Genomic DNA, 22,138 nt, shown 5'->3' with positions numbered 1-22,138 from the left:
AAACGTGTATCAAAGAATGAAGGCAAAACTCCAAGTATGCTTTTGATGAGGGAATAACATTAAAACATGGTGTAAAATTGAAAAAAGTTGATTTTACATACTGTCCCGTTTTAAAATATAACTAAATAAAATCACATAAATAACCAAGAAGCAGAAAATGAAACTTTTATCCAGAACATAATAGGAGGCTACTTCCTCCTTTCAGTGTCTCCTTTGTCTCCTTCATCTCAGCACTGCCTCAGTCTGTACTTTTTCTCGCCATGACAACACATATGGAGTACCCGTCCTGCCATAAGGGATTATTCCCACTTGTGATGAAATCTACCTCGACAGAGTCAGCAACCAAACGTGCCCACGGACGAGATGAGAAAAAATAGAAACCCGCCTGAATATCGTCTTACACAGGACGTGGCTGTCTTCTTTTTTTCACCTCGGAGGTTTACTTTCACTTTCCATCTTCTGTCGAAGCAGAACGATTTCATCAGCTGAGCCTTGGTCTGAAGGGTAATGTACATAGTTTGTGATGTTTTTCTGCTGTTTTAACCAGCCTTCAGCCATATAAGTTTAGCTATGATACAGAGAGGATGAGGTTTCTGTGTCATGTAAGCTATTTTAACTGTTAGCTTAGTCAGACAACACATGCTCCTCACACTTGAGTGAGTGGAAACAGCTTGAAAGTGTATTTCCGTAAAGATCCTTATTGTATCTCAACGGGAATTAACAAGTGATGTCTACCAAGGTATTAAAGCAGAGATATGTGGATTCATAAACAAAATCTAAAAACATCCATCCACCATCGTTGAAAGAAAATGGGCACACATGTCTCAACGCACCGCATTCTGGGATTGTTTTAGGCTGTTACTCTGGTTACTATGGTAATGGAGCCGACAGCCTGTTACTATAGTCAGAGGGAGATGCAGATTGACAGACGAGCAGCAATAACTTCTGTAGTCAGAAGGTCTGCTGACAGGTTGCAGGGGAGTTCGGGTGGTGGAAGTTTCTCGCCCTTCTTTAATGTCACATCTGGGATTCCAGCACATTTCCCGTGAGACGGGAGTCTGACTTTTCTGGCATATTTGTGAAAATTTTGACATCACTGTACTAAAGACTATTGTTCTTGTACGTGAATTTAATGTACTAAAATTTCTGAGATTTTTGGTGGAAATCTACTCCTCCTTGGCTGTATAGTTTCTTTATTTTTTTTTACACATTTTTTTCTAAAATGCCTATTTTTCCCCCCCTCCCTATCATTAGGTTGAAAACGATCAGGCCACCTAGGAGACTTGGGGGATTTTTCCTTTTGTGTTACTTTGCAAAAATGTTGCATTTTCTTGCAATAAATTCTCATACACTCTGGTCTACTTTGCTTACAGTCACAGTGATAAAATTGTCAATTTAGAATTGACACCTTTTAAAGTTCTTGAGTAAAAATGTGTTTACACATTCTTAAACCTTTGGTGCAGAAAACCGGTTGAAAATGGATCTATTGTTTGTTTGTGTAAAATCTTCCAGTGCAGATGGGTTAGATGAAAACGGCCCTTAATTAGCCACTCAGGCTAACAGAATCAAAACTGTCAAATGGCAAATTACCATTTGAAAATAACTCAAATAGTCGATATGGTTTCAATATACTTTTTCTGTTGGACTGGTGATCCGTCCATGGTGGACCCCTCCTCTCACACAATGGGCCGCAAGTCAGCAGTCTGATGCTTTAACCACTTCCTGGAAATGTTGCTCCATCATTATATGTCTGCAGCCTCATGTCTCCTCCTTTGTTTTTCCTCAGATGAAGGCAGAAGGCGTGTGAACTGGTGTGAACTGAGCAGCATGGATCAGTGTGAGAACAGAGTTGCTCCCTCTAAAACCAATCTGAGTGGAGAAGTTGAAAACCAGAGGTGAGATCACCATCTCTACCTGTTCAGGACTTTTCTCCATCTCAACGCAGTCACATCACTCAACCATCTTCATGCACAGGAAAATACAAGACGCACTGTCTAAACCTGAAGCTGAACCCAGCTGTGTGTCCCTCCAAAGTGATGCTTCCAAGGATCTTGCTATCATTTTCAGATCTGATCCCCCATCAGCTGCAAAGAGGTAACCTACATCTAAATGCTGTAATAACGCAAAATGTAAACGAGGCAGTATGCAGTATTCTTGTTCGAACTTTAACCTAAGATGTGAGATCACCATCTCTACCTGTCCAGGAATTTTCTCCATCTTAAAGCAGTCAGATCACTCAACCATTTTCATGTATAGGAAACTGCCAGAAGCAGAACCTCGACCGGAGGCTGAACCCAGCTGTGTCTCCCTCCAAAGTGATGCTTCCAAGGACCTTGGAATCCCTTTCAGATCTGATCCCCCATCAGCTGCAAAAAGGTAACCTACATCTAAATCGAAATGTAAACCTGTTGTAGGCGATCATCACTAGTTTGCCTTCAAGCAGTTGCAGTTTCAATGGAGCCATGATGGTGTGTGTATTAAGTATTGTATTGAAAGTACTTTTAGCTATGCTTAAGGATGTATTTTATGTTATATACAGTATATGGCAATCGGGTAGGTAGGAGCATGAACTCAGGTGGGACTCTGGAGAAGCTTGTTGGTCAGAAGGATTTGATTGCACCTGTTCACATTAAAGGTTCAAAGTGAGGATAGATGTCGTGGGCAGGGATTCCTGTCAACATAGCAACCAGTGGGAACTGTGCGGGTTATAAACACCGAAAGTAATGTCATATTAGTGGGAGGTACATCAGAGTTCTTCAGGAAAAACTATTGATAATCTAATGTGGAAGAAAGTCTTGCAGGTTCTGTCAAGGGATTTTACCAGGGGTTTTAAAGAGTTAACAGAGACTGTTGATAAATCTGGAACTTCTGCATCTCTTCCACCAAATTACTGCACAGTGAATGGCACATGGTAAGTATTGGTGTGACCACACCAGCCCTGCTCAGTCTGCTTTAATTGAACTGCAGTTTGTTTCCCTAGAAAGTCCGGTTCATCTCCCGTCTAATGTGGACCGAAAAAAGCAAACTCTTGTCCTCCTAGACCTCGGTCTGGGTTTGTGTGAAGTGAACTCTGATGTGGTTTGAATGCATATGAAGTGGAGTACAGCGCAGGGCATTCTGGGGAAATGCAACCAAAACAAACACGCTAGCAGGAAAACTGGCTTATGGTCTTTAGCCAAAAATAAGTGAAATCCTCCAACTGCTAAAATCTGATGCTACTTCATTTTGTTTCACCACAGCAATTGCAAATGGAACAAATGTTAGTCCAGTCTACTGGACTGTCAGGTGGGAAAACAACCTATAGCTTTGTTTAAAGGAGGCATAAAACCCTCCTATTTGAGGAACCCTCTCATTGTATCGGAGGTTGATGAAGGTGATAACTGATGCCACCAAGAAACCCTTCAGGCATAAAGAGAAGAGCTCCACCCCATAAAGAACCCAATATTTTTTCTGCGCACTATGCAGCCCAAACATACTGGACAATTAAAACCACCATCACAAAACACAGGGTTATTGTTCATTCAACACAAATTCCCATTTTTTTAACAATCTGTGGTAGATAAAGAATCACTGAACTGTTACAGGCTCCTCCACAGTGTGGACCAGCAGAGCTCAGAGGTTCCCAGTGATCCTTCTGCCCAGGAGCATCAGATACAGTTGGACTCCATATTTATGGTCTGTACATGTACAACTATTACTTTTCCATTGGTTTTGTCCACAGTCTTCTACATGCACCGCTTTGTAGACCAGAGGACTGTTGGTCTGTCCAACATGGACATGATGTTTGACTCCATGATTTCAGTCTGATATGTCCTTCACCTATTATTCTGTTCCAGCTGCTGGAGAACAACATTGTCACTTTTGTGAAAAATGAGCTGAAGAGGATGCACAAGGTCCTGAGTCAACATAAACCACCGTCGTTGCAGACAGAAAATGAGGATGTAATGGAAGATGCATTTGAAAAGGAGATGAGAAACAGCAAAGAGGCATTTGAGAAGATCACACTGAACTTCCTGAGAAGGATGAAGCAGGAGGAGCTGGCTGACCGTCTACAGAGCAGTAAGAGGATTGCTTTGCAAATTTCACCTGACCAGTAAACTTTGTGAACTCTGATGTCCCAATTACAGAAAATTTGTAATTAGAAATCTTTAGGACAGTTGAAATTGTGGAATGTGCTGTGTTGTGTACTTTAGGAACACCTGCAGGAGCTGGTTCTAAACTTAAGTCTAGTGTGAAGAAGAAGTTCCAGTGTGTGTTTGAGGGGATCGCTAAAGCAGGAAGTCCAACCCTTCTAAATCAGATCTACACAGAGCTCTACATCACAGAGGGAGGGACTGGAGAGGTCAATGATGAACATGAGATCAGACAGATTGAAGCAGCATCCAGGACACCACACAGACCAGAAACAACAATCAGACAAGAAGACATCTTTAAAGTCCCCCCTGGAAGAGATGAACCAGTCAGAACAGTGATGACAAAGGGAGTGGCTGGCATTGGGAAAACAGTCTTAACACAGAAGTTCACTCTGGACTGGGCTGAAGACAAAGCCCACCAGAACATCCAGTTCATATTTCCATTCACCTTCAGAGAGCTGAATGTGTTGAGAGAGAAAAAGTTCAGCTTGGTGGAACTTGTTCATCACTTCTTCACTGAAACCAAAGAAATCTTCAGCTTTGAACACTTTCAGGTTCTGTTCATCTTTGATGGCCTGGATGAGAGTCGACTTCCTCTGGACTTCCACAACGAAGAGATCCTGACTGATGCTACAGAGTCCAGCTCAGTGGATGTTCTGCTGACAAACCTCATCAGGGGGAAACTGCTTCCCTCTGCTCTCCTCTGGATAACCACACGACCTGCAGCAGCCAATCAGATCCCTCCTCACTGTGTTGACATGGTGACTGAGATTAGAGGGTTCACTGATCCACAGAAAGAGGAGTACTTCAGGAAGAGATTCAGAGATGATGAGCAGGCCAACAGGATCATCTCCCACATAAAGACATCACGAAGCCTCCACATCATGTGCCACATCCCAGTCTTCTGCTGGATCACTGCTACAGTTTTGGGGGATGTGTTGGAGACCAGAGAGGGAAGGGAGCTGCCCGGCACCCTGACTGAGATGTACATCCACTTCCTGGTGGTTCAGACCAAAGTGAAGAAGGTTAAGTATGATGGAGGAGCTGGATCAGATCCGCACTGGAGTCCAGAGAGCAGGAAGATGATTGAGTCTCTGGGAAAACTGGCTTTTGATCAGCTGCAGAAAGGAAACCTGATCTTCTATGAATCAGACCTGACAGAGTGTGGCATTGATATCAGAGCAGCCTCAGTGTACTCAGGAGTGTTCACGCAGATCTTTAGGGAGGAGAGAGGGCTGTACCAGGAGAAGGTGTTCTGCTTCGTCCATCTGAGTGTTCAGGAGTTTCTAGCTGCTCTTCATGTCCATCTGACCTTCATCAATTCTGGAGTCAGCCTGATGCAAATAGATCAACCAACTTCAGAGAACTTTAAAACAAAAACAAAGGAACTCAAATCACTCCATGAGAATGCAGTTGACAAGGCCTTAGGTAGTACAAATGGACACCTGGATTTGTTCCTTCGCTTCCTTTTGGGTCTTTCTCTACAAAGTAACCAGAGTCTCCTGCTTGACCTGTTTACGCAGACAAAAAGCAGCACAGAAACCAGATGTAAAACAGTTCAGTATATTAAGGAGAAGATCAGCGAGAATGTGTCTGCAGAGAAAAGCATCAATCTGTTCCACTGTCTGAATGAACTGAATGATCGTTCTCTAGTGGAGGACATCCAACAGTCTCTGAGTTCAGGAAGTCTCTCCAACGATGAACTGTCTCCAGCTCAGTGGTCAGCTCTGGCTTACATCCTTCTATCATCAGGACAAGATCTGGATGAGTTCGACTTGAAGAAGTACTCTGCCTCGGAAGAGGCTTTCCTAAGGCTGCTGCCAGTCATCAAAATCTCAAGCAAAGTTTTGTAAATAATCAAACTTTCCTTAAAACACAAATTTTTAATTTTTTACATTAAAAAAAACATTCACCAGCCTTGTTTTTGTTACTGCAGACTGAGTGTGTGCAACCTCTCAGTACGAAGCTGTGAAGCGTTGTCTACAGTCCTCCGCTCTACGTTCTCCTGCCTGAGAGAGTTGGACCTGAGTAACAATGACCTGCAGGATGCAGGAGTAAAACTTGTAGCCGCTGGTCTGAAGACTCCCACCTGCAAACTCCAAATTTTGAGGTAAGGGACTAGTACATTTTCAAATTTAAAAATTAATGAATTAATTCATTGATAAATTTGAACAGCATATATTATATAGAATAAATATTTTATGTCTGTTCGCATTTTACAGATGTGGATCTAATCAGCATCTTGGTCAACTTGTGCTTTTTTAAAATGTGTTCTGCACATTTTTTAAAAAAAATTGTCCCTCAGGTTTATTTTTGTAAACCTGAGGATCACCTTTTTAAATATTCAGTTCTTTTAAGAGGGGCAGGATTATGAATATTCCAGGCACATATTGCCATTTTGTAGCATAATCAAGTAACTGTTACCTTCAGTTGGCATAAAAATGCCATGCATCTATCAAATGTGGTGTTGTAATTTGATGCCTTGAAATTGGGCCTCAAAGGAGTGTCTCTTTAAGACACTCCTGCTATTTCTGAACCACATTGTTCCTCTATTAACCCTTTAGCAACGTTTTTACCAGCGTTGCACTGAGAAGTAGCTCCTACACTGAGATCAGCTGGTGCAGATTTCCACCAGGTGTTTGCTAATTGCTGCTGGCTAGTCTGCAGGGAGAATTTCACTGTAGTTTTCCTATAAGCTACATAGAGAGCAAAACACAAATATATGGAATGTAAAAACAAGACAAAACAGGCTTGTTGTTTTCTCAGTAAAAATATTTCTAATATTTCTATTGACTGGAAATTTACTCCAGGTGTTAGCCTGGAGTAAATTACTCCAGTAGTTATTGGGGTAATTACTGGGATTACCCCAGTAAGCCACATATTGGGTACAAAATATAAAAAGAACATAAATGAAGTTATGTGTAATGAAATTGAAATAAGGCAGAGAGCCATATTAATTTTTTCAGTATTTAGAAGGAATTCCTGCTGCTACGTGCAAATCAATATCTGGTTTTATGTGAACTGACAGTTTATATCATTACAGGTAGAATACAAAAAGAAAAACAAAACTTTATCCAACTTAATTGTGGTTATCATATGGTATACTCTGAAGGTTATCTGGCTGCCTGGTCACAGAAGAAGGCTGTTTGGTACTGAGTGCAGCTCTGACCTTTAACCCTTCCCACTTGAGAGAGCTGGACCTGAGCTACAATCATCCAGGAAACACCGGAGTTGAGTTTCTCTCTGCTCACCTACAGGATCCTGGTTGCACACTAGAAAATCTCAGGTACAGAAAGTGTTTTTTTTTTTTTTTATCTGTTTGTCTAAAGCAGTTTGCAGCAAAGTAAGTGCCAGCAACCACAAAAAAAGTCCTTGGAGTCTGATGCATTTCCAAAAGGTCACTGATTACTGTCGCTGTTTGTCTAATGGTTTGCAGAACTTTGTGACGTGAGCTCAAAGTTCTCTGCTTGTTCAACGGATGTTTGGTTTTGTTCTTTTTTGTAAAGTCATATTGTTCCACTTCAACAGCAACAAGTAATATACGTTTAAGCATAGAACCCTATTTTTTTGTCTCCAGTAGCATTTGAAAGGTTTCCTAAAAGAAAGGGATGGATGAAGAGACAAAGTGTAAAGAGGGAAAATCGGGTAGTTTGTGTTTTTAATATTGTTTCTTGTGTTCTTACGTTATTTGAGATTCAGATGGTAAAAAGATATTGCGTATCCCAGAGGGTTGAAGGGAAGATAGATTGGCCAGCTAATTCCTGAGATCATGGTAGGTGAATGGACGGGCAAGGCAGAGTGTTGTTTTGAACCAATCAGCAGGAGAAATCCGATGCATATCCAGACGGGTCAGAGTTATTTAACTTCTCTTTGGGATCAATAAAGTATATTTGAATTTGAGTTACTACACGACTCTTCTCATGTAGTAACGTGTCTGCTCATTTTGACTGAAAGGAGCTTCTACATTCAGCTGAAATTATTCCGTTTTTACTCAGGTGCAACAGAGCAAATTTTCAGGAAATTTGTTTTTGTGGAGAATCATAAGCCTTTGTTGGCATTTCTATTTTTTAATCATAGTTTTATAATAAAATAACTAAAGATTAGATGTCTTAGACCCTGCTTCCATTTATTTGTCTTACTATTCAAGTGACGACTGAAAATGTTATCCCTCGTCCTTTCAGGGTGGAGCCCGCTGGAGTCCAGTGGTTGACCCCGGGTCTGAGGAAGTGTAAGTCCTTTTTTTTTTTTTTTTAATCTAATTCCTGATTACAAACCTGCTCAGATTTAGAAATCAGGAAAGAATAAATAAATGAGTGAAAAATCCTGAACAGCATCTGGATTGTGTGCTGCCTCCATCAGACTCCTGTCAGCTCTCCATCGACACAAACACAGTGAGCAGAAAGATGAGAATCTCTGGCGATGGAAGGAAAGTGACGCATGTGGCGGAGGACGAGCTGTACCCTGATCACCCAGACAGATTTGATGTTCCACCTCAGCTTTTGTGTCGCGATGGCCTGTCTGGTCGTGGCTACTGGGAAGTGGAGTGGGGAGGACAGGCTCTTATAGCGGTCAGCTACAAAAAGATTCAAAGGAAAGGACACACTCACGACTGTCTGCTTGCCTGGAATGACCATTCCTGGAGTCTGAGATGTTCGGACAATGGTGTCTTTTCTGTCCTTCAAAATAAAGCTGAAACAACAGTTTCAGCGTCGTCGTCCTCCGTCTCTAACAGAGTAGCGGTGTATGTGGACTGTCCTGCCGGCACTCTGTCCTTCTACAGAGTCTCCGATGGCTCCCAGGTCCACCTCCACACCTTCAGCACCACATTCACTGAACCTCTCTATCCTGGTTTTGGCTTTGGGTTGTTGTACACTTCAGGTTCCTGGATTTCCCTTTGTCCGACAGAATAGACTGCTAACCAGCAGGCTCAACTAACTCACTCATTCGGTGGTTGCCTAGCAATAACCTATTGAACAACTTGCGCAACAGCAGTTTCATGTTTCTCCACTGGTCCTCATCACGGCAACGCCGTGGAGGGAAAACTGTGGATAAAACTGGAAATATCAGGCCACCAGTTTTGCAGAATTTCAAACAAGAAACGTATCAATAATCTGTGTCGACGAATATAAAGCGTTTTCATTGTGATGTTCTTTTAGCCAAATCGTCCAAATCTACTGCAGTTGGTAGCACTGCTGGTTCTCTGCATTCAAATCCCCAAAGGGAAGCCAAACACATCAATTTTTATTATTGAAGCAATATGTTGGTTCCTTGCCTAAAACAAAATATGAAGTTTCCTGATATCTCGCTGTTACATGGTTTTTTGTCTTTTAATTTACACCCTCTGGTTGAAGTTGTTGGCCTGTTCAGGATGACAGGAAATTCCCATGATTCTAAGATAATAGTTTCTGTTTTCTGACCATTTGTTCTGGTATAAACCAATAGATAAACCAGTTTGCTTTAACTAGGACAGTTATGATAAACCATGGAAGTCAGTTTGTGTCCAACTCTACAGTTCACCTCATTTGAATTAATTTCAGATCTTTTCTTGCTGGTTAATATTCTAATATTCCATTCATTTGCTTATGTGGATGTCTTTGGATTTATTAAGAAACATAGCTGAGCTTACAGCTATTTTTTATTTATGTTCTGTCAAAGTTTTGTTTTCTGTAACATTTAGTCTCTTGTTTTGTTTTTGGTGGTGTGTGTGTGTGTGTGTATATATGTAAAATGCTGCTCTAAATCAGCTCCAATTATGGAATGTTCATCTGTCGTTCTCAGTTCATCAGGCGCAAAGAGCAAAAGAACAGTTTGCTAAAATTCTAAAATAAACGCAGCAAATCCTCTAGGTGATATGAAATGTCTCCTTTCCGAGTACAAAATAGCAAATGGTCTGTTTGTCATGACAGATTGCCAGGAGAAGTTTGAAAAAGGCATAAAATGACTGAAACAGGAAAATATAAAATGTCAACGCAGTGACATGAAATGACTATTAAAAGTACCTTTTTTTTGTTCTGTCTTGTAGCAAAAACAAGAAAACAAATGTATTTTTCTGAAATACATTTTTAGTATGTTATCAAATGGATATATTTATTAAAATTGAATAAAAAATGCAAAATAAATACATTTTTAAAAACATACTCCTAATACTCTTTAAAAATGTATGTTGGTACACTTTCTAAAACTATTTTTTCTAAAGTATATTTTAAATTCTATTTAAGTATATTACCAAATTTATACTTTGAATAATCCATTTATAAAAATTTAGATTTTAAATGTACATTTTAAAAATATAAACCATACTTTTCTGAAGTTGTACTTTTGATAGTATTTTTTTCTTTTTTTTTTTTTTCTACCCCTCCAGGGGGTCTTTTGTGGGCTCTAGTGTCCCTTATATGACAGTAGGCTGACAGGAAATGGGGAAGGAGAGGGGGAAGACATGCGGCAAATGTCGTCGGGTCCGGGAGTCCAACCCGCGACGGCCGCGTCGAGGACTCAAGGCCTCCAAATACGGGTCGCCCTAACCCCTACGCCACCAAGGCACGCCCATTTTGATAGTATTTTTAAATAGTTTCTCTGTATATCTTAGTAAGTCTTACTAAGTCTTACTATGCCACCACCCTTTTTATCACAGAGGGAGGTTCCTGTGCTAAAAGTTAGCACAAGATGGCAACATTTTCCATATTCTCCAGTCAAAAACCTGACAGGTATAATCCTGGATCACTTTCAGACTGGCCTCTCCTCCTGAGCGTTTCCTCTGTGAAGGTCACTTTCATTTCGGTGGCAAAAAAGCTCAACCTGTGGTTACTAGCTCCAAATAAAGGTAATCCACTTTTTTTTTTTTTTTAGAACTTACATTTTTATTATTTTTACAGAGCAATAATACAGCCATACATCAATGGTACATAACATATAACATAAGTGTTGACTATATGAAGTTTTCCATAAAATAAACACCTTGGCATGATATCTTACAACCTCAGCATCACATTTGTAGACTCCTCACCATACAACCCTAAAATAAGGATACATTTTGGGCAGGATAGCTAAACACCATATGCCAAGAGAAAAACTTGTTAGGCTTATTTACATCAACAGAGCTTCTGCTGGTAATCCACTTTTAATGTCTGACTCTTTGAAATCAGCAGATAACTTCAGCTACATAGTTTCCATGTTGAGTTATTGTTCGGCAGATGACAGGAGTTTCTCTTCCAGAAGTCTGCAGGCTGGAGGAAGTGGAGAGGAGTCGCAGCTCTCCCCGCTGCCTGGCGCTCTGAAGGGGGCCTGAGACCGAGCGGAGACCAGCTGCAGATCGGCTCCGACTGTCCAGGTCTTTAAATTGACTCCACAACTCCACGAGTAGCTGCTGGTTGGCCTTAAATTACATATTTTCAGGGTCAGTGAACGTTTACGTTTTTCCTGGACTGTATTCTTTAAAAATGAGCCATAGGGCCTTTTCTTCCCATTTTCTAGTAAAAAGAAGTAAAATAAATAATAAATGCCAGGCGGTAATCTTGAGGAATATCGGTATATATGAAGATTTGATAGAAACAAATCAGAATGCACAATGGATCACTGCAGCTCAATGGTTCAATGTATGTTTCTTTTGAAGATGAAGGTAAAAGGCTGAGCTGATGTGAATACAGCGCCATGGATCAGTACGAGGACAAAGAGAGGAGGTTATTTCAGTCGGCATTAAGGACGTGAGTGGGGCGTGGGGGGTATTTCGTCACCTTTGTTACCCACTTTGAATGTCACACGGTAAAAAGCTCAAGCGGGGTCCGAACAACCCTTCTTAGAACTGCAGGAGGGTTCGAACTCCGCTCATTCATCTTTAGCTCACAGAAAGCGCGCCAAGCCGCCAAATAAACAAAAGGAAAATGACTAATAACATTTAGCTTTCGGATGGACTTGTGTCACCCCCACTGACTCACACAGATGTGCGCTACGTACCAGATGTTTTGACACAGAGAGAGACTTTTATCGCCACAACTTTAATAGTAAAAAGGGTTAGATAATAAGCAATCCAATAATAATTTTTTTTGATTAAAGAAAAAATTCAAGGTACGCACAGTGCGAATGGCTGGACAGATGCAGGTGCTACTGTACAAATGGGTGCAGTTTCTTTGTAAAGCAGTAACCTTTCAGGTAGAGGTGAGCGGTACTGGAAATTTCGGTATCAATTGGATACCAAGTAAATGCCAGTATTGCTGATATCAATACTGATATCGATACTTTTTCATATTTAAGCTTCCTAGATCCAAAGAATCCAAAAGACCTGAGATAAAATTTCGCCAGACATCGAATGTGACAACAAAATCCTGTATTATCACAATCAACATTTTTGTTCAGAAACATTGGGACAGTAACAAAACAAAGTTTCCCTTAACATTAGAAAATACATCTTGACGTAGAAAAGGAGAAACCACAATAAACAAAAACAAAATAAATGTTCTCCCCTCACTAGACATTTTTTTGAGTTCGTTCTTTCTTTGTTTCTTTTTTCAAACATGGGACATGGGTGATCATACCTCTTGGAGGTGGTGTGAAAACCACAAATGTCTCCAATTCACCCCTATTAAAGTTGAAAACAGCTGCCCCCTGGTGGTAATAAGATGAAGTAAATATAGTCTGTAAAGTAAAAAAAAATAACGAAAACTATCTATTTTCGACGACACTTTCAATCTTAATATAAAATAAATCTATGTATAAATCTGTATTATTTATTTTTGATATTTTTCATTCATTTAGAAGTAGATATCTAGAATAGTGATGTTTAATTAGTTATTACCACTAGATGGCAGCACGCAGTAAGAACCCGCCTGTTTCTCTTACTAAAAGAAGAATCATAAGGAATACAGAAGGAAAAGAGGTCTCACTCTGCTGCTTTTTTGTGGACAAACGTGAAATCACGTGAAATGTACTTACTTAATTTAATTTCATAGTGATCTGCAAATATGTGTGTTAATTTAAGCAAAAACATTGAATAAAAAAAAAAAAAAAATCTCTGTCGCATTTATTGCATAAAGCGACCGAGTGATCAGTCTTCACACGAGCTAGACGATCTCTGCTAGTCTCGCTTCTTGGCGTTTATGTTGGTGTTGTTCGAAGATGTTTCTGAAGAAGGTTGTCCAGTCGGGCATTTCTGGATTTAGAAATGTCTCTGGACGGGGAGGACAGGTGTTGTCTGCAGCTGCGGCCAGGTGAAACACGTCACTTCCTTTCTCACTCACTACCAGGCATACCCAAAACAAAATATCTGCTGTGGGGAGAAAATCACAGTTTTTCCACGCTAAAATACACCTTGTGTTTTACTGCAGCCGTATTTGACGTCACACTGTGACGAAAGTGTAAAATTTTATATTTAACTCAGAGTTGGGCCGTAAATAGGTCACAATAACCTTTGACACACTTCGTTCATAGTTAGCTGTGACGTCAGTTGACGTTATCAGTGCCTTAAAACTTTATTTCTAACGATACAAATGCAAAATTCAGTGTGCTTTATTAAGAAGTTTAACACAAAGAGGTGGAAGGAAAATATGGAGAATTTTTCTGCTTCAAATTGAAACTTTTTGACCCTTAAGCTAAAGTAGTAGTGGCAGCATCATGCTGTGGGGAAACGTTTTCTTTCAACGTTTCTTCGTTCTGTGTGTCTGAACAGGAAGCGGCACTCTCAGGCCGAGCAGCAGGGCTCAGCGGTCACCTCCGTCCGACCGGAGACGTCCACCGCCAAAACCCTGATGGACATCGGCACCCGGCGCATCTTCAACGAGGACCACGACATCTTCAGGCAAAGCGTCCGCCGCTTCTTCCAAGAGGAAGTGGTGCCGCACCACAAGGAGTAGGTGGCTGCAGGAAGCCGACGTCAGGAGAGAGGTTCTCCTCCTGTTGACTTCCTGTTTGTGCTCCCAGGTGGGAAAAGGCAGGCGAGGTGAGCAGGGAGTTGTGGGAGAAGGCCGGAGAGCAAGGCCTGCTGGGAGTGATGATCCCGGAGGAGCACGGCGGCATCGGAGGGGACACGTTTTCTGCTGCCATCACCTGGGAGGAGCAGTGAGTCCACACTTCCTACTCTGACTGTACTGCAATTAGAGTTTTGAAAATGCTGGAATTTTGCTGAATGAGTTTTTTTCTGGTAACCATCTTTCCTCAGAATGTACTGTAACTGTACCGGGCCGGGTTTCGCTCTGCACTCGGACATCGTCATGCCGTACATTGTAAACTACGGCAGCAAGGAACAGATCGAGCGCTTCATTCCCTCCATGACTGCTGGCAAACACATCGGCGCTATCGCCATGACGGAGCCGGGCGCAGGCAGGTGAGGACCCCAGTCCCACTTCCTTTTTTATGTCACAGATTGACCGGTGAGACACGGTGTTAACCGGTCGGTTTTCTGCGGCAGCGACCTCCAGGGAGTACGGACGTACGCCAAGAAGGACGGCAGTGACTGGATCCTCAACGGGAACAAGGTAAAGCCGCTGCTGTTCCTCTGGACGGCGCCATCGGCTTCATTCGCTTCCTTCCTCTCAGGTGTTCATCACCAACGGCTGGATGGCGGACGTGGTGGTGGTCGTCACAGTGACCGACCGCGAGGCGAAAACGGCGGCCCATGGCATCAGTCTGTTCCTGGTGGAGAACGGTATGAAGGGCTTCCAGAAGGGCCGGAAGCTGGAGAAGATCGGCCTGAAGGCGCAGGTAGAGCAGTTTTTACTTCATGTTTGAGAACATCTCGACGTCAGGACGCTGAATTGGTCTGGATCTGTTTGAAAGGACACAGCGGAGCTGTTCTTTGAGGACGTGCGTCTCCCAGCCAGTGCTCTGCTGGGAGAACTCAACAAGGGTTTCTACTACCTGATGAATGAGCTGCCACAGGTCTGAACACACACCCATGCAAACACACCCCCACACACACATAGGTCCTCCTGAACCCTGACCCTCAGTGATGGCTTTTGCTGCCAGGAGCGTCTGTTGATTGCTGACATGGGCATATCCAGCTGTGAGTTTATGTTCGAGGAGACCAGGAACTACGTTCTGCAGAGGAAGGCCTTTGGGAAGACTGTCGCCCACCTCCAGGTCTGTTTAATTCCCCTAACACACTCGAGCAGGGGGCGGGGCTTAGCAACCAGAGAGAATAGCAATATTTTGGGGGCTTGTCCGGGATTTTCTTCTGTTTTTGCAAGGCAAATTTTGAGCAGGACCAGATTCTTTAATTACTATCTCAACTATAAGAGGTTGTGTTGCCCCTCCAGTTAAACCCTGAACCAGTCTTTCGTGGACATGTAAGATAATTATTGGCTGCCCTGGTGAAGATTCCTAAAATCCTTTAAATTAAATAGTCTTTTATTGCATAATTCAAGAGTATTCAGACACAATGCCATGCTGTCCAACAAAGTTCCCTTGGGACCTTGAAAGAAAACTAGGCCCACAGCGTCACAGATCTACCACCGTACTTAACAGTGAGAAGGAGGTGATTCATTTACAGCACAGCTCCAGTTAAAGTGGATCAAACTGTATGCTTACAGAAGAGGCCTTCAGTTTGGCTTGCCATGAAGATGTTATCTACCTTCTTCCAAAAGCTGCTTTATTTGTTCCAAATTCTTTAGTTCTTGATAAAAACTAGTCCTCTGTCACGTTCAGACCGTGCAGCACAAGCTGGCGGAGCTGAAGACGGAGATCTGCGTGGGTCGTGTTTTCATGGATAACTGCCTGCAGCTCCTCTCAGAGCGCCGCCTGGACCCCACCACCGCCTCCATGGCCAAGTTCTGGTGAGAAACCTGTGCTGGCAGACGGTTAGTAGATGGTTAGCAGCCGCTGACCTACAGCTGACCGCCTGCCTGTCACCTGCAGGGCGTCAGAGCTCCAGAACAAGGTGGCCACCGAGTGCCTGCAGCTCCACGGAGGCTGGGGCTACATGTGGGAGTACCCCATCGCTAAGTAGGTGGAGTAGCTTGGGGGTGGTGGGGGCCTGAGTGATGTCTGCTTCAGCCTGACTCTGTGTGTGTGTGTGTGCGTGTGTGTGTGTGTGTGTTTCAGGGCGTTTGTGGACTCCAGGGTTCAGCCCATCTACGGAGGAACCAATGAGATCATGAAGGAGCTGATCGCACGCGGCATCATGAGCCAGAAGTGAGACTGAAGGAACATTTGATGCTCCCTCAGCACCAAGAAAGTTAGGGATATAGTTGAAAGAATAGTTGGACTATTTCATATCTGGCTGATGTAATTTAAATCATTTCTAATAAAAGTCTGCTGGTTTTACATAAATAATTGGTGAGACTTCTGTTAACTGACCTGTTATTTGCTTTGTGTCTCAGGTTTGTGCCAATCTGAAATAAATATATGACGGTATCTGCATCTCGATTATATGTTCCAACATGTTAGCAGATTTTTTTATTTTTTTTTGCAACATAGGTTGGACTCAAATTGAAGTATCCCCCTGACAACCTTTGTCTCTTAGTGAAACTTGCATAGAATTGCTTTATAAAGTTGCAGTGTCTGCTCTCCGCCAGTAGGTGGCAGCAGTCCAGCGTGCTGACTGTCAACAACAAGAGAAATGAGTTTTCATTTGATTCCAGCGTGCCCGGATAAAGAGAAAACTGTTGCCTCTCTGGTGAATAATTATTATTTTTATTTTTTTTAAACTTTATGCCTCATAAATCATCAAATCAACTCAGTTTAAAATTCTCCGGGACTGGAGTATTTTTTTTTTTTTTTACACCTGCACAATTTTTATATTGAATTTCTTTCAGTTTTTTTCTTTGTGTGAATCCGTTTACTGTTATTGCCTGACACTTTGCTGCTGGTGCACAGAAATTTCACCATTGTGAGACAATAAAGGATATTTCTATCTATTCTGTAATGAAAAACACATATTTGTTATTTCTTTGTTTTAGGTTTTCTGAATCAGAGGTAAACTTGCATTTTGTCTCCAGCTCATCCTGGTGGTGAATTTGGAGCAGGAGCCGCAGACTGAGAACATCCCCGCCACGCCTCACCTGCAGGACACTGTAGCTCCTCTGTTCTCCTCCCCCTCCTCTCCCTCCATCTTTGCTCCGTCCTCCCCCCTCCTCCCTCCTCTTCTCTCCATCTTTCCTCAGCAACAGCCACACCCAGCACCCAGCTCTGCAGCCTGGGAGCTCCTCCATACTCCTCTCTGCTCGCCAAACAGTCACATTCAGAGCTCTGCAGCGCCCAGTCTGCATGCATTGATGCATGCATTTGTTGCACAGCTGCCGCCAAGTGATGCTGCGCGAGTTTTAATCGGGATTCCCCTCCCTGCGCGCCTATTGGAGGCTTTACGGTAGCTGAATTTGCAAGAGGGCTGGCCCTGCGGGCCCCTCAGCGCTCTCATTGTGACTGCAGCTCCACTCTCACACACAAGGGTATTAGTGTCAGAGCCGCTCAGCAGCTTAACCCTGCAGGTAAGGCATGAACCGCATTGTTTATGGGGGTTTTTAATCAGAACGAAGACATTTTTACAAACCTGTGGCTGTTGGGAGTTTGGCGCTTTGCAGCGCGGCGCTGTCTGGGAGGTGGAAAAGTTTGTGAAGCAGCAGTGTGGAGTAATGTTGCTGCATTTGCGTCATGTGCAGCTATGTGGATCCATCATCAGATGTGATTTGTTAGTTCGCATCTCTAAATCTGTTCTCTGTCTAACACGGAGTTTTTAAAATCTTTGAACCGGTTGGGATCCGGTGCCGCCGCCGCCGCTGCTGCTGCTGCCGCCTCTTTTGTTCTGGTCCACGCCTGCAAGGTGCTGAAAGCCGCCGGCCGGTGTTGCATCTCCCTGCGACATGCAACGTCCGCTGCAGCAAATCAATCCGCTTTCTGCCGGGAAGAGAAGGGAATTTATGAAGGATGGATGAAAAATGTGTCTGATCTTTGAGCTCATGATCTAGAAAGGTGCTGCCATCTGCACTGGCCCTGCCCAGGAATCTTACCTGCAGCAGGCAGGAGGCTGCATTGCTTCAGATGAACAGGCAGAAGGGATCATCCGTCATTTCTTGCCGTTTTTACTGCGGTTAGCAGAAGGATTTATGTGCCTTGACCCTTTCTGGTGCAGAATGAACAACATTATGGTGGTATTATGCTGTGTTTTCAGCTATTCTTGCAGCAAAAAGCTGGTTTCTGCATTGCGTTTGGTGCTGAATGCACATTTAAAAAAAAACAAAAAACTTTTATGTATAAAAAAATATATATAAAGGTTTGAAAACCATTTAGAATTTTCAGAAATCTGTATTTTTTGAATGCAGTTGGAGTACCATCAAGACATGCATGAATAAAAATAACTACCTGCAGTGTCCGCTTGCGTCAAGCTAACATTAGCATTACAGGACCGCTAGCTGCTACAGAACAGTTGCAAAAAAATACATTAAAAGTAGTTCGACTCTTACTAGACAATGTCAGAAATGCAAACGTGAAAAAAAAAAAATCTGCTTCTTATCTATGTTTATGTACTGGCTAGTGTTAGCTCAACAGCACAGCTACCTGTGGGAGGAAGTTAGAAAAATTGCTTTCAGTTTCATATACTGTAAAGACTTCAACTGAAAAGATATTTGCTGTAGCATAATTTCTGAGATTACACATGAAAAAAAAAAAAACACTGGTGAAACTGAATCTGCTCCTGTTGTTCATATGAAGCTAATTTTAACAGGCTAGCACAGCTAGCTGCTACAGAAAATTGAAGAGGTGGTGGTTTAGAACTCCCACTTCTGACAAATTATTTTACCTCTTGTGTTGTTTAGGACCAAGACATAAATAAAACTAAGAAATGAGACATAAGATTATTTTATTTGTCATCATGTCTCTAGAATATAACGAAATTGGAGTGGCACCCTTAGTGATGAATAGATAAAGTCTTAATCAGTTGTAGACATTAAATCTCCTCATCTTAATAGTGTTGCTCTCTAAGTTAGCATTAGCATTGTCTGGAACACGGGAAAATGCTACAAGAAGTCCAAAAAAGTTGATGTTTAAACTTAAAGCATTTTATGCAAGCGTAATTTTGCAAAAACTGCATTTTTTTTTCTTAACCTTCTGTTATTCGAGTTTATCTACTAGCTAATATTAGCACTGCAGCTGCTGAATGACGTCCGGGTCAAAGCTAGCTAGCTGAGTTAGCATAATGGAGATGCTTTCACTGTGCTAACAGTTAGCTTTGTTTAAAGGGAAATTTTAGCTGCTTCATGCAGCAACGGTTCACAGCTTTCCCCTCCAGGACACGATCTGATGAAGATTAATTATTTAGTTTTAATCTGTGTGAAATATTTTATGGGGGGGGGGGGGAATTCTAAAAAAAAGAAAAGAAATCAGATGTTTTTTTAAAAATATATCTAAAAATATATTTTTTTTTAGTGCAAGCTTTATCGAACAGCACTGTATGCAAAATGGGAAAGACGTCCATGCATTAATATTAAGACAAGCTGCATGGCAGGAACTGGGAATGAACTCTGTACTCTTGACTACTTTCCCCATGTAACAGAGATTAAATGTTTCTCAACCAAATGGAAGCTGACTAAGGTCATCAGCTCAGCAGGCTAGCTGTGTGTCAAGTTTTAGCCACAGCCCTCCTCCCATCACGCCAGATTGGGCTGAGTCTAATCGCTAGTGGGAGTAATTGAAATGACCCTAATCAGCACCAGCAGGTTGAGTCCACCTCCTACCTCCAGGGGTTTCTGTGTGGATGCTATTGACCCGAACATGTCGATGTGACGCCTCATGTCAGCTGTGGAAGCGCTCACATGCCGCCTATAGGACTGAAACTGGAGTTGCTGGTGGGTTAGGTGTTGGGTCGCGTGTCGGTCTACTGCTGCTCTGTCTTTCTGAGGCTCTTTGGGCCTTAAGGTGCCTAATGTGTGCTTCGGGAGGTGATTAAGTCCTGACTGAGAGAGCAGTCTAATCCAATGTGGAGACGTCAGAGGAGCCAAACGGCACCCTGACCTGGATAACCCTCCACCTCCTTCACCTGCTTAAAGGGGATCTAAAGTTCACATTTTGCTCATTTATATATTTCCGTTTTTGTTTCTACTGCTTCTAAAAAAAAAAAAAAAACCATCCAGCGGAGTTTTAGGTTTTGGCAGTAACTTTATGTTTTTTGGTGTCTGGAAAAATGAGCCATTTCTAAAACCTCCGGAGTGTAATGTCACACATCGACAGGCGCTGATTTGTGATGCTGCCCGTTACCTAGCAACTCCAGTGAAGCCCAAACTCTGGGGTTCACTGGAGTTTGGTCAGCTGGTTTTCTCGCTGTGTGTGCTGTACAACGACCGCCGGTAAAAGACTAGTGTTTTGCTGTTGACTTACCATCCAGAAACCACTCGTTGCATTGTGGTTGCTGTGCAGGAGGCTCCACTTTTGCTCTTCAAAGATGTTCGGGCGTATAATTGCTCATCTGTTTGCAGCCATTTTCACGTGCAAGTGTAAACGTTGAGTTGGGGGGGGCGGGGGGGGGGTTGGTCAGCAGGAGCTTAAAGTGACAGGAGGCCTCAAAACAGCTCAAAATAGGCAGAGCTGAGCAGACTGAAATCTCATTATCTAAGAAAATCTTGTGCAAAGAAATGTGATGAACAGGTTGTGCAGCCGTCAGACGTATCCTAACATATTCAGGGATTCGTAAAAGGTCATGTTTAAGATCCAAAGTTTGATCAGCATCTCTAAACATAACCATAAACACATGAATATTAGTAATAAAACCAGCTGATACGGTTAGCATTCCAAGGTGAGTAAAACCCTGAATGTGCCAAGTCCTTATCTGGCGCGAGGCTCCACCCTGTGACCTGCTGGCTTCCAGCACGGCCTCTCTAATCAGTCATCCACACTCTGCCTGCACCATGGCTGACTGGCGGCCACTTTCCCCAAACCAGCCCTGACAGCCGGCGTCACATTTCATTCCTCACGGATGATGACGCCGTCCGAGAGAAAGGACTCTCGTTCTTTCTCAATATTCTCCCAGGCTTTCCCGATCTCGTTGGAGTTTTAAAAAAAATTTTTTTTTAGCCTTGTTAGGTAATTGCCGAGCTCCTGCAGCTGCTTGTACATGAGACGCTGCAGAACAGAGAACAAGTCTCCTGAGACTGGAAGGCCTGGCCTGGCTGGACTCCAGGAAGCTCCAAACGACGGCCGCGCTTCCTCAAAACTAGCTTTCTTGTTTTGGAGAAAAGCCCTCCATGTTAACGCCGAGCTATAACAGGAAGTTTATGTGTCTCCGTCTCTGTGAGGTAATTGCGTATCATTCAGTTTTTACGCACTCTGTGGTTTCACAACCCTAATTGAAGCGGAGAGCTGCCAGCAACCGGCTGCTTGACATCTGATGGTTAATGTGCTGCTAGCGCCTGCAGCTGTACATGCACTTTGTCGCTTCCCGACCGCAAACTTCACTAAAAGTACTTTTAGATCAGAGGAACATTCTCTGAATGTTTTGCTAATGGAAAACACTTTCAGTCCAATGCTCCTAAGTAAAAATCCGTCTCGGCCAGATTAGTCCACTTGTGTGAAGCATGGTGGTGGTAGTGTCATGCTATGGGGGAGGTTTTCCTCATGTCGGCGCTGAATACAGGAAAAAAATGCGGAAGAAAACCAGTTGGAGGATGAAAAAGATCTAACGTGATTTAAAAATGAAACCTTTTCCTTCCACCTTGGAGTTATGTGGGACTTTGTGTTCTTTAAACTCATAAAAGCCCAATAAAAACCATCGAACGTATGTGGTTAAATTCTGACATGATGTGGAAAAGTTTCCTACTATGCACTCCATGCACAAGTCAGTCTTGGAAGGGAAGGTTTATGGCTGAATTTCCATTTTTTGGATCTTAACCAGTAAAAAAATGAAGCTGACTTGGCTCTGTTTCAGTATAAAACCATAACTATGGATGTGCCGTAATAATAATGATCTGTATATAGTTTTAAAATAACCTAAACTGATGTGTTGTATGAGCCTTTGTTGCCTTCTTGTGCTATTTTTTTTCCCCCCACAGCGCCATTCTTCATTTTGTTTCCATGTCTTTCCGTGTTTTTCCATG

The 22,138-nt window shown here is 42.6% G+C and overlaps 2 protein-coding genes and 1 long non-coding RNA gene across 4 annotated transcripts; 2 read left to right on the top strand and 1 right to left on the bottom strand.

Annotated features, from left to right (window-relative positions):
• The first annotated feature begins 139 nt into the window (after nt 1-139).
• Nucleotides 140-10,090, top strand: LOC116715757 (NLR family CARD domain-containing protein 3-like). Its single transcript, XM_032556374.1, has 11 exons — nt 140-504; nt 1,787-1,895; nt 1,975-2,094; nt 2,257-2,376; nt 3,585-3,675; nt 3,837-4,059; nt 4,194-5,982; nt 6,070-6,243; nt 7,246-7,419; nt 8,315-8,361; nt 8,493-10,090. Exons 2-11 carry the CDS (start codon nt 1,828-1,830, stop codon nt 9,041-9,043), a joined length of 3,357 nt encoding a protein of 1,118 aa, XP_032412265.1. The 5' UTR covers nt 140-504; nt 1,787-1,827; the 3' UTR covers nt 9,044-10,090.
• A 1,675-nt stretch (nt 10,091-11,765) lies between these two features.
• Nucleotides 11,766-16,478, top strand: LOC116715759 (long-chain specific acyl-CoA dehydrogenase, mitochondrial-like). 2 transcript variants are annotated; one of them, XM_032556380.1, is made up of 11 exons: nt 11,766-11,833; nt 13,792-13,971; nt 14,043-14,180; nt 14,281-14,445; nt 14,530-14,596; nt 14,658-14,822; nt 14,898-14,999; nt 15,087-15,200; nt 15,765-15,892; nt 15,975-16,061; nt 16,161-16,478. In XM_032556380.1, exons 1-11 carry the CDS (start codon nt 11,781-11,783, stop codon nt 16,252-16,254), a joined length of 1,293 nt encoding a protein of 430 aa, XP_032412271.1. In that variant the 5' UTR covers nt 11,766-11,780; the 3' UTR covers nt 16,255-16,478. The 2 variants fall into 2 exon arrangements, with proteins under 2 accessions (XP_032412271.1, XP_032412270.1); XM_032556379.1 differs by lacking the exon at nt 11,766-11,833 and adding an exon at nt 13,171-13,333.
• Nucleotides 16,479-17,580: 1,102 nt separating this feature from the next.
• Nucleotides 17,581-21,338, bottom strand: LOC116715762 (uncharacterized). The gene is made up of 3 exons (XR_004338248.1): nt 20,427-21,338; nt 18,065-18,177; nt 17,581-17,951 (listed from the first exon to the last, which is right to left on the bottom strand). It is a non-coding gene; the product is annotated as an uncharacterized LOC116715762 (long non-coding RNA).
• Between the last annotated feature and the right edge of the window lie 800 nt (nt 21,339-22,138).

Source organism: Xiphophorus hellerii, chromosome 24 (genome assembly GCF_003331165.1).
Source record: "Xiphophorus hellerii strain 12219 chromosome 24, Xiphophorus_hellerii-4.1, whole genome shotgun sequence".
Lineage (NCBI taxonomy): Eukaryota > Metazoa > Chordata > Actinopteri > Cyprinodontiformes > Poeciliidae > Xiphophorus > Xiphophorus hellerii.
This window is presented reverse-complemented; position numbering and strand designations above follow the sequence as displayed.